General features: G+C 34.3%; 1 protein-coding gene across 4 annotated transcripts; it reads left to right on the top strand.

Annotated features, from left to right (window-relative positions):
- The first annotated feature begins 3,364 nt into the window (after nt 1–3,364).
- Nucleotides 3,365–5,279, top strand: LOC134852927 (uncharacterized). Of its 4 annotated transcripts, none has more exons than XM_063868798.1 (3): nt 3,365–3,588; nt 3,950–4,068; nt 4,480–5,279. In XM_063868798.1, exons 2-3 carry the CDS (start codon nt 4,056–4,058, stop codon nt 5,025–5,027), a joined length of 561 nt encoding a protein of 186 aa, XP_063724868.1. In that variant the 5' UTR covers nt 3,365–3,588; nt 3,950–4,055; the 3' UTR covers nt 5,028–5,279. The 4 variants fall into 4 exon arrangements, with proteins under 4 accessions (XP_063724868.1, XP_063724865.1, XP_063724867.1 ...); XM_063868795.1 differs by having other exon boundaries at nt 3,945–4,068; XM_063868797.1 differs by having other exon boundaries at nt 3,940–4,068.
- The last annotated feature ends 7,111 nt before the right edge of the window (nt 5,280–12,390 follow it).

Below are 12,390 nucleotides of genomic sequence, written 5' to 3'. Positions count from 1 at the left end.
ACTTCTAGTACCATTTTAGTATTCTAAATTTGATTGAACTATAGCTCACAATGCCTTTTCATAACTTTACAATTGAAAAGAAAGTAAAACAATTAACTTTCAGTTCAAGGTTACATTAAAGTGTAAAAGTTTCGTAAAACTTAACAAAAAGGACAAAAAGTCTACAAAAAGGTTTGCCTCAATCTTTGGGTGTGCAGAAATCGCTTTGATCTATCCTTCTGTCATTTCTCAAACGAATCTACCTCATCACAGTCGGATTTTAATTGTAAAATTTTTTTAAAATTTTTTAATAGGAAATGGCATCGCCACGATGATTTTAAGCACTGATGAAGAAAATTAATTATAAGCCTCTCAGAATTCACTTAGCAACAGAACAAACACTCTGAACTGTTCAATTGGTTGTTGTTCGGGTGTTTTTTAAAATTCTTCTTTTTGTTTTCCACGCAAAATCAGGTAGCAGAAATATTCATCGGACTGGGTTGGGTGATATATCAAAATAAAGCCCTTCTAGCCGTGATTCAGACCACTTTAAAAAAAATAAATGTCGAGAAAAATTGGTTTGAAATTGAAATTTTTCTTCCTAATTCGAGCGAATAAAGCAAGCGAGCAGGCATACAACAGCTGATTCATACCTATTATCCTTTAAGACCTTAAAATTTTGTTGTTTTAAGTTTTTCAAACTAGTTTTTTGGTGTTTTTAGCTGCTTTTTGCTTAAAAAGTCAATACCCAAAAATTTCAAAAAGTCATAAGTTAATGACAAAAAACTTTCTAGTTTTTCTACGAAAAAAATTGTCTTCATTACCATGACTTCCTAGTAAGCCTTAATTATACTTTTAAATCAGATAAACTAACAAGTTTTACTCTTAAGCTAGTATCCTGCGTTGACCTCCAAACACGTCCAGAAAAAATGAATATTAAAAAACTTCCATTATGAAAGTTGTAAAAAAGCAATTTTTTTTACTGGTAGTTTTTCTTTTTAGTCGCAAAACAAACATGTTCAAAAACACTTTTTCGAAAAAAAATGTGTACATGCAAAAATTTGTAATTTTTTGTCTATAAAGAAGTCAAGGATGAGTTTTTCATTTAATTGAAACCTTAATGAAAATGATTTTTGAGCAAAATCAAACTTGAAACTTTCAAAGCTTTTCTTTCAAAGATTTCTGACCGGGTAAAAACTTTCTCCTCTATATGAACGTAACAGCTTTTATTTATGAAACACTATCTCATAAAAATTAGCTAAAATTGCTGAAATTTCGTACAGTCTCAACCCACAATTTTTTCTTTCGGAAAATATTTTGCTAATTAGTTTTTTGTTTTGTTCTTAAATAAAAAAATCGTAACTTTTGTTTGTGGAAAAAATAATAGTCATGCAATTTCCATATTTAGAAAATTTTTTATCACAGTGGTTTCAGATATTTGCTGTAGGTTTAGATTCATATGGGTTTATATAAAGTTTTCTCGAAAACAGAAATTATGATTAGCACTCTAACCAAAAATTACCAATTAGCATTTATTCAACTAATCTGTCCATGATCATCTTTGAGTTTATTTGGCAAATTTCTGTAATCAAATATTTGTTTTGGTAGTTTTTAAAAAAAATTTTTTCGGCTAATCAGCTGACTACCAAACCTTCAAGCTCGCAGCATATAAATTTATAGGTCATTTTTGCCAAACATGTTCAAAAATTGCTTAATTACTCCAAACTCGAGGGATACTGTTTTCAACTACTATTTTAGTCGCTCGACTAGTTTTATAATCAAATCACCAGCTTACTAAAAAAGTTTTTGCTTGCAATTTTTGTAAGTTTGCGACTATAATGTAGTGAAGGCACAGTTTTTTCACACGGAAGGAATAAGGTTTCATATGGTGTAAGAATCTGTTTGTTGTTTTTCTGTTAAAGGTCGCGTGCAATTCATACAATTAATGGTTATGATTTTTTGATGTTTTCCAATACGTAGTTTAATCTGCAATTTTGAAGCCAATGTATTGGTTTTCCCAACAGTAATTTGGGTTAAATTACTGGTTTTTCATCAGGAAAAATCTCAAATTTGGAAAAAAACACAAAAAAATGTTTCAATATTTTGGGAAAATTCTTGTTGTACTATTTAACAAAAGGTAAAAAAAGTAGTAGGCGTGCTATTTTTTTCCACAAATATTTTGTTGTATGGATTATCATGTAATTGTATGACGTATGACAAGCGCTTTTTCTATAATTAAAAGTCGTATGAATAGTTTTTTTCTCAACTTGGGTGTTTTGTTAAGTCTTACTTCCACCAGTGAAGTTTGTCTCTGAATTATTTGTTTCCAATACTTTGCTGATAATTTAGTCAAAAAGCAAGGAAGATAAGCGACACGCTTCAAAAAAAAAACTTTGTTAATAGGATCGAGAACTAGCTAACAATTTTCCTTGTTCAAACTAGGACGGACTCTTGAAATCTATAATACGCAGTTGTCATTACGAGGCCAACTTGTGCATTTTGTGCATTGTACGCGGATACCGCAACAAGGACGCTCCCTTTGTTCTTCTTTTATTCTTTAATTTCCTTTGATCGTTCCGGCAAAAAATAACATGTTTAAAGACTTGTCTCTGGAATCCAGGAACATAGAGACACAAAATTGTACGCCTATCCAGTGCACAGTATGGTCTTGTAATAATGGAGCTCTGAAACTCCATATTGTGGTTTTTATACAAAACTTGACCCTTTGATGAGATTTTTGTTGACTACTCTTGCTAAAAGAACAACATTGCAATAATGTTGTTGACTACTCTTGCTAAAAGAACAACTTTGTTAATAATAGTGTTTTCTTTTTGTAGATAACGGCTGTATACAGTCATTTTGTTCCAAACTAAACGCTGAGCAAAACTTTTCGCGGAAAACATGTTTGAAAAATTCGAGTTTTACAAAAATTTATGCAAATAAGACGAAAACTGTTAAGGTTAGAACCGCTTTTGTTGGAACTTTCAATACAAAATATCCCCAATTTTTTTGCTGAGAGAAATCATTCGCTTAGATTCGACCAGTTCTTCTTACAAGTTTTTTCATCTTAAAATCATGTCGTTTTAATGTCAGATCGCCTTAATGCCTTGTCATCTTTTTTACTTAGCACCATGACTAGTTTAACCATTTTAAATTTTCACAAAAATCTGATTTTATGAAGTTTGATTTTTCTTCAGCAATTTTGTATGCACTTGTGTGTTTTCAAATTTGCTAATGCATATGCAAAGAGTTGTAAGTAGAACGCATACATATTTTTTCTGGCTGAATACTTCATAAAAAGCACTCTGCTCACAAAACACGAACACTGTTGCCAAAAATTAGCAATCATATTCTTTGCTTACCAAATTTTTGCACGCATTTTTAATCATATTTTTTTCAAAGTAACAATCATATTCTTAGCTTACCATAATTTTGTACACATTTCCACTGACTATTGCTATTAAATCAAAAGCGCCTTTTTCTGGCGTATTTATTAAACTGCGTCGTTTTGGTAAACAAGGTTTTGATGCCGAGAAACTGCAATTCAATCGTCTAAGGCCCTTGTTTTATGATTGTTTTTTCTGGCGTTGACCTTTCTAGACCTCTGAAGTTTTCTCAATTTTGATGCGCTTTCTGACTTGATATATCTCACTTTGGGGAGAAACAACTGTTGATTGTTTTGAGAATATATTCAATATGCGTAAAGTGAGCGTACACTCTGAAATAAGTTGAGGTAATTTACCTTAAAATGTACTTTAATTTACCATCGATAACTTCAGGTACTTTTTAAGGTAAATTACCTCAACTTATTTTTGAGTGTTTTTACTATTTACCCAGTTTACTCATACTATCTTTACTCTTGAATAAATTTTTCAAAACAATCGACACTTGTCGACACTTGTCGACACTTGCTCTCCCCAAACTGAGATATATCAAATCAGAAAGCGGGTCAAAATCGAGAAAAGAGAAGTAACGAGAAGTGGAGGAGAGAGCGGCCGAAGGGGACGAGAATTTGAGACAGCAGCAGAGTGTGGCAGCTGCAAACGCACTGCAGATCCGAAACAGATAGAGGGGAAATGGCCAACCAAGGTATAAACAGATAAGTCTTTGGTTAAATTCATTATTCATGTCGTTCTACCCAATTAGATTACAAGCAACTTGAGCTCACCTTAATGTGGCATGAAAGTTTATAAATCAGTTCTGTCATCGGCACGGATTCATGCTGAAGATTTTTTCGTGAATTCTATGCTCTTCATTTATCAGTTCTAGTTTTCAACCATTTATTTCAATTATTGTCATGAGGATGAGGTTATAGGATGAAACTTTGCTTAAAGAAAAAAGAACAGCTTTAAAGAGAACCATTTTTGATTGAATAAAATTTAACCAGATTGAATAAGATACCAAATGATCAAAGAAGAAAAATCAGTTTCCAATATGAGTAACCATTGAAACTGGATTGTAATGAGCGGAAGTTTATGTGGAAAATTGGTGCTGTTTCAGCTCAGTGGAAGACGACTGCAGAGTTCAGAATGCGATTATCACAAGGGAAGGGCACAAGGCATACAGCAGCGGTGATCAGAGACGTCTTAATGGATACATACCCTGAGAGCAGTTGGTTCATCACTGTTTCTGCAAATAGCGGTTTGTTTACCGGTGACTTTAGTGTCAAGTGTAAAGATGGAGTTGGTGAGACAGCAGAGTGGATGAACAAGACAGAGTACCCCTACAACATGCACATCTACACTGTCCCACACTCAGACTACAACAGACGAGAAGCAACTGATGAGGAGAGGGCGAAGATAGAGATTGTGAGTAAGAGTGTGTTGTTTGATATGGAGAGTACATGGAGAGAGGTTCTGGGATTTGGGGGTATGACAACACAGAAGATGAGGGATGAGGTCATCGCCCGTCTGGACAGAAATGGACTCAAGTGGATGTATGTTGGAGTGGGGAAAGGAGATAGATGTTGGTCTGCTTCTTGTATTCAGAGTCGCCGTGTTCTTACAGATGGCTACATTTACGATATTTGCATCTACCTAGGAGACTAAACCTACACCGCCACTGGACTTCAACCTTATTCCAAGTGATACACTAGTACACACTCCATTCTACCATCAATCTTCACTCCTTTCACGCATCTACCTCTACTCGAGTGCTATGTATTTTCCTGATATGATTCCACTTTATATCTACTCTAGTTTGACTAATGACTTATCTAATTAATCTAACTGGTCTTTTTTGTCTGACCCTCACACTTTCATTCTCTACGGCGGAGAGGCAGAGAAAATTTGTCACTTCTTAATGTTCTAACTTTAGATTAAATCATTTTTATCCTTTCATTCTTTTAACTGTATAAAGTAAAATTAGCTGCAACAAAGTAACAATTTATCATTTTCCTTATTGTTTTTCATTTAGTTGTACTAGATCAGAACAGAACATGATTATTTCTCATTTACGTATCACCATCAGCTTAACCTACCTAGACATTATACAAAAACGCACTTTTCATCTGATATGTTTCCGTCTCTTGCCGAAAACCTTACCGTTGTTCACCAATTAGGCATTCAATTTTTCAGTTTTTCGTCTGATTGTCCAAACGACAACAAATTGATCAAATGAAATAGCACATTTTCATTATTGCAGTGACGCGGGTTGACCTTCATAAACCAAAAAAAATTTATCATACAATTCCATACATCAAGTGTGTGGAAAAATACTTGTCATACATTTTCATACAATTTCGAAAAGTGGTTGAAAAAAGATATAAACTAATTTCTGTGGCTGTTTGCTTCTAAAAGAACAACGTGGTCAAAAAAACCGGGTTTTTGCTTTTTGAAAAAAGTTTATCATACAATTCCCAAATATAGAAATTCTATGCCTAGCATTTTTTTGATGGCGACACAAAAACTTTTTCCAAGTAATTTTGAAATTGCCCCAATTTTTTTTGTTTTTTCAACCGCAAATTGAATTTTGTACGAAAACCAACCTTTTTCAAAAACATTTTTGCGATCAGAACTTTTTTTTGGGTGCATAACGTAGTCCTGGATACAAAAATATTGGATTTTTTCCCTTCTCGCTTAATAATTTTTTTTCTCAAAATTGCTGAAAACTCTTGTTTTCTTTTGTATGTCGTGTTCATGTATTCTTTGATCAGTGCCTGATAACCATCGTTGGAAAATGTTGCCAAAATTTAAAAGCTTGTTATATTGGTTATATGATTTGTGAAAGACAACTCTAGGGCAATTCAGATTGTTTTCTATGCACTGGAGTAATATATGATTTAGGCGATCATGTGGGGGGGTGTTTGCTGACCCCCATGTATTAAGATAGGCTATATAGTATCCGGTCAGCAACCTATGTATTAAGATAGGGAGTAGATTTCACTATGTATTAAGATAGGGATTAAGTTTCCTGTGTGTTAAGATAGTAAGGTTTGAGATGGTAAGTTTCAGAAAAATTTTCGTTCGGCGCCCGAAACTTTTGGGGCACGATTTTCCCGATACTTGCATTTCTTAGCTAACTCCTACAATTTGGTTTCTTTGATTATTGTTTTATACGTTTGAAACTATGAGAAAATTTTCTTAAGCTATACTAGATCCTACTGAAACTTCAAAAAAAAATCAAGATTTGGGAAAAAAATGCAAAAAAATGAATTTTTGTAAAAAAACTGCAAACATTTTTTGAAAAAATTGCAGAACTCTCAGGTTTTGCTTAATTTTTTTGTCGCATCTGATCTAGTTGTAAGATATACATACGTGCAAAGCTTAAAATATGCCCAAAATGTATTTTAATTGGAATTATGTTGAGACAATGATACAAAAACTTGATTAAAAAAGCTCATAATAGAAGAATTAATATTGAAACTTCAGAAAAATAGTGAAATTAATCGTATTTTTCGGGAAAGTGAAGTAATAATTATTCAAATCTATCCAAATGTTTCCATTTTCAACCTTTTATTTGTGTAATTAGTTTGTTATTGTGTTCATTTCAGAGAGAATTTAATTAGGAATCTCAAATCAATGGAACAAAAAGAGCAATAGTTATTGAAATTTCTGGATCAAACTCCATGATTCAACTCCTCAGTTTTTTTCTCAATGAGTAACCCAAATTTGTACAAAAATAAAAAATGTTGAGAGGATCAAAGGGAAAGGGCACAGAGGAAACAGCACAGGAGATCAGAGAAGTCTTAAAGAATACAGACCCTGGGAGAATTGGGCTCATCACTGTTTTTACAAATAGCAGTTTGGTTACCTTTGACTTTAGTGTCAAGTGTAAAGATGGAGTTGGTGAGACAGCAGAGTGGATGAAAAAGACAGAGTACCCCTACAACATGCACTTCTACACTCTCGGCACGTCAGACTACAACAGTCACATAGACGCAACTGATGAGGAGAGGGTGAAGGCAGAGAGTGTGAGTAAGAGTGTGTTGTTTGACACGGAGAGTGCATGGAGAGATGTTGGGATTTGGGGTTATGACGTCGCAGAAGGTGAGGGATAAAGACATCGCCCGTCTGGACAGAAATGGACTCAAAAGGATGTGTGTTAGAGTGGGGAAATCAGATGGATATTGCGCTGATAATTGTATTCTGAGTCGCCGTATTCGTACAGGTGGCTTCCTCTAATATATTTGCATCTACCTAGGAGACTAAACCTATACCGCCACTGGACTTTAACCTCATTCCATTGGATACTCTAGCACACACTCCACTCTACCAACAATCGTCACTCCTTCCACGCATCTGCCACTACTCGAGTGCTATGTTATATTCTCTACAGTTTTTTATTTAGTTGTCCTAGATCAGAACAGATCATGATTATCTCTCATTTGCATATGGCCATCAGATGAACCTAAAAAATAGTGGATATCTTTTTTCGAAATTGTATGAAAATTGTATGATAAGCATTTTTCAGAACACTTGATGTATGTAATTGTATTATAAGTGTTTTCGGTGTATGGAGGTCAATCCGGAGGTCAATCGTTTGGTCAATTTGATGTAATTTGGACAATCAGACGAAATAGAATTGAATGCGGTTCCTCGGCTGTAAAGTACGCTTAACTAGTGAACAAAAGCCAGGTTTTCGGTAAAAGGCTACAACTACGCACTTTTCATCTGTTATATTTCCGTCTCTTACTGAAAACCTTGCTTTGTTCACCAGTTAAGCGCAGTTCACAGTCGAGGAATTGCATTCAATTCTATTTCATCTGATTGTCCAAATGACATCAAATGGATCAACCTGAAATAACATATTTTCATTATTGCAGTGAGCTAAGCTACAGGTGACATGATACATAATCATTTGAACTTTCCTACATCGTACCTTTGAGTTATCCCACAGACCTACATTTCTGAAAAATGTTTCAAAATTTAATCTAAACAGAACTAAAGTTGACTTTTAGTTTAAAAATAGCAAACTTACTACTCTCAAAAATGTTCGAATTTCATAATAATGTCATAGAAAGAACAATTATATGGCGTGAATCCATTTTTTTTTCTGTAAAAGATTGGGGTAGGGTGCGGAAGATGAAGGGTTGTGGGGGTTTAAATATCATTACGTCCTCTCCCTTGTAGAAAACACAGTGTGATTTTGATTTTAGGTCGACCAATTCTCTGATCGGCTCATATTTAGTTTTCAAAACAAAATCAACCTATAGCAATTCTTTAAATAAAAGCTTTTGTAGCCAATTGAACATCATTAATATTAACGCCCTTCATTGTGTTCAGAGTTATATTTTGACGCAGTCGAGTATATCACACTAACTGGTTTGTAAATTTCGTTCATGTCTTGTTAGACTCCATTTTCTTATCGAATGTTGATTTAATGAGCAGCTTTTAGAAGCTATAATGAAAATTATTCAATAGAGAATTTTTGGTGGAGGTTGTTGAGTTCAACCAATTGTGTCATCCAGTTACTCTGGCTGAGTTGAAGAACTTTTGCGATGTGAGCTCTCATCCTTCCGAACATTTGGTTCAGTTTAGAAATTAATGGCCAAAACATAACTTTCATTAGTTTGCAAAGTCGGAAGAAACTTTGTCACTTCAAGCAGCGTGATGATTCCCACATTTCGCATGATGTTAACCTTCTCTTTGCTCCTTGAAGTAAGTTCCTTTACTTTAGGAGAGGAATCAAAAGGGTAGTCAATGAAAATGTGAGAATATTTTCACAGTGGCCGTATTCGCTTCTGGTAACAATTATTTCCTCTCATACCAAACTTGCCCACATAGCCTGCAGTGATGACAAGTTTATTCAAAATTTTTTTTAACGAATTGAAACATGTGCAGAGATAGTGTCTCCTTCGGTTAATCATGCTGATTTTTTCAGTTAGTGACCCAGTTGTTTTCAATCACAACTCTCCATCAGAAAAAAAATTCCGTTTGTAAGTTTTAACATTTTTGCCAGCGATGCATGCATGGGTTTGCACGAATTGATGATATAAAAAGTTTGAAACACTTTTTTTGTTTTTCTGTTTATGTCTGGGTACGTTTTTGTATATAATGAATTGTCAAAGATATCTACAAGTATTTTGTTTTGAGTAATTTTGTTTTGAAAAACTTTTTTGCTTTTCAAAATATGTAACGACACACATCTTCTATTGATTTACAGTAAAGGCTCTTTAGGATTGTAGGTCTGATTTACAAAATTTCAAAGTAGCGTCTCTAAAAAAATTGCTTCGTCGCGAAGTAACAAGTGCAATCCATCATCTCATGCGTATGAAGCAAATTCCACAGAAGACTTCATAGTCAGACGCAAACAATGAATCATCGACTCCAGTACAAATCGTGGTAATCAACAAGTGAACCTCCCTTCAGCGCAGTGAATAATTTTAAAGTGAAATTATTCGCTTCTGGTAAAAAGTATTTCCCCTCCTGTCAGACTTTCCGACATTGCCTGTCGCGGAGTCGAGTTACAGTAGCTCAGTTTTTCAAATCTGTTGATATTCATCTGATGTTCTTTTCGAATTCCTTTTTAGTTTACAGTTCCTTCTTTGGTTGTTATTTAAACGTTTGTTTTTACGCTCATTCACCTTCTGATTTATATCATTTAGGCATCATAAAAACGTTTTTTTTTTCTTTTTAATTTTGATCTTTCCGAGCAGATGTCGATGGAGGCTGAATGGCGAAGCTCTTTTACGGAGAAGCTTTTCACGGCGAAGCTGTTTACGGCGAAACTCTTTTTCAGTTTTTTGATCCGCTGCCATGAGCAGAGCAAAAAAAAGACTGATAGTGTGTTCCGTTAGCTTCCTGCAGCTCTCTCGAATCATAGAGTCAACGACTTCGTGCTGAAAAAAAATCTTGTTATTTTTGTAGTTTCCCGCATTACCTTTTACGTCAGTGATAATTTCAATCATTTCACTTAACTCGAAACACTCAACAGCCTTTAAACCATGAGGGAATCATTTTCTGCCTGATTTTGCATCTTCAACTAAAAAGGCTTTGCTTTTTTCTCCAATTTTGTGATTGGCCAATTTTTTTGATAAAGATGCTTTAGTTTGCGCCACAGATGAGGTAATCTCAACTTTATGCCAAATCGCTGTGACTGCTTGTTCAGCAGATGTTGTTTATGGTTTTCCACATGAACAAAGAAAGGTCATGTAATTTGCTAGCTCAAGGAGTTCTCAAGCTACCGCCGACAAACCATTGAACGACTAGAAAAACTTACTGCCCACCATACCAGGACGCAGTGCAGGAGGAAATATATGATCATTTTGTGATATCACCTCAAAATTATCTAAGAGCTTTTTCTCTTTCCACATTTCGGACAAAGGAAGTACATGCAAAAGAAGAAGGTTTGGGCAGTCTTGAAGTTAGGTAAGTTATGCAGAAAAACTCCAAATTTCTTCTTATGGTTGAAAAAATTTTTGATTTAGCGAATCAAAAACGAAAAGTGTTTGCGTGTTAAAAATAAGAGCACTAAACTTCAAGGCACTTAGAACAGGTCAGTTTCATTCCAATAAAAAGATGTCGTCATATATATCACCCTATCGTCGTTGCTAATGTATTTTTGTTACGAATTTGGTTTTGAACATCGGTAAAAGTTTTGAAAACAATGATAAGACATTTTGTTCACCAGAGAATCTGCAAATATCATCCTTCCCACTCCGATGGAGTTGTGGACTTTGCATCAATTAGCAGCGAGTAGGTCAAATTTGGCATAACCACGTCGCGAAAGGTGCCAAAACTTGTGGGGATTTTGCAACCAATGTTCGAAAATCCACCCTCCGAGTGCCGTTTTCAACAACAGATACAAAGATTTAAAATAGCGCTCAAAGTTTTTTGGAACATCCAAATGTTTCTAAAAGCCAAAAAAAACAATCGAACAGTTTTTTTTCAAATTTCTCAGATTTCATTTGAATACAATTGCATTTCATATGTTTTTATTGGGCATTTTTGTTAGGCAACTGGCAAATAAATGAAAAAACTTCCTTACGGTGAAATACAAAAAAAATGTTACTGAAACCAGCTCGAGTTAAAAACCAAGAACAAATACCAAAAATGAGTATAAATTGATTTAGAATTGTTTTAAATTGATTTTAAAGCCTAATTTTTGTATCAAACTGAATTGATTTTAAATCACTCAAACTGAATTTTTAAATTTTTTTGTTATTTTGTCCGTAAAAATTTATTGCAGTTTCTGCTCTGTACTTAAACTCAGTGCAACATTGTAAACCATTTCGATTCAAAAAGTTCATTGTGATAATGTTTAAAAAGTTCTATAGCACCGACCTTAATTAGAAAAGTAAAATTGGAATATAAATTTTTGAAGAGAGTCAAAATTTTCAAGAATTCCCATCGACCAATATTATCAGAAAAACCTCGAGAGAAACAACGACAGCCATATTGACATGGCAGAAAATTTCGAGCAACTCAAACGCTCTCGATCATCTCATAGCAAGCAGATATTTCAATGAAGTAAACACGATCATACAAAATCGCAGAACTCTTGATAAAACAGGAGTAGCAAGACTTGAGGAACAGAAAATCAACATCTGCAAGAAACAGGACCAACTATCAAACTTTTATTGTAAGTCACAGAAAATATTCACAGTTCCAAGAACTGATCACAGATACAAAAACAGATCATTGACTCAAAGCACTTGACGAGAGTCAACTCAACTGAAATGGATGAAAAATATTGCGGTTTGAAAAGTTTCAAGAAACTTATAGCTTGAAGACTAATCCAGTAGTTATGATGTAGATGACCCATTCAATACGTGAAGGTATACTACGCTTGACGTAGTCACAGATGATGCTGCTTTACTCTTCTTCTCGCCGAAATTCAGCTCACAATTTCTTGTCATTATCCAGCTATCTCGTTGAAAGCGACTCCAAAAAGTTAGTTTTTTGATAATTATAAAACAATATTTATTTTTGACGGCAATCCCAATGAGTTCATTTTTTTTCATGATGGTTA

The sequence above is a fragment of the Symsagittifera roscoffensis genome, chromosome 8, assembly GCF_963678635.1.
Source record: "Symsagittifera roscoffensis chromosome 8, txSymRosc1.1, whole genome shotgun sequence".
Classification (NCBI taxonomy): Eukaryota; Metazoa; Xenacoelomorpha; order Acoela; family Convolutidae; genus Symsagittifera; species Symsagittifera roscoffensis.
The sequence above is the reverse complement of the archived record's forward strand: the minus strand, read 5'-3'. Positions and strand labels throughout refer to the sequence as shown.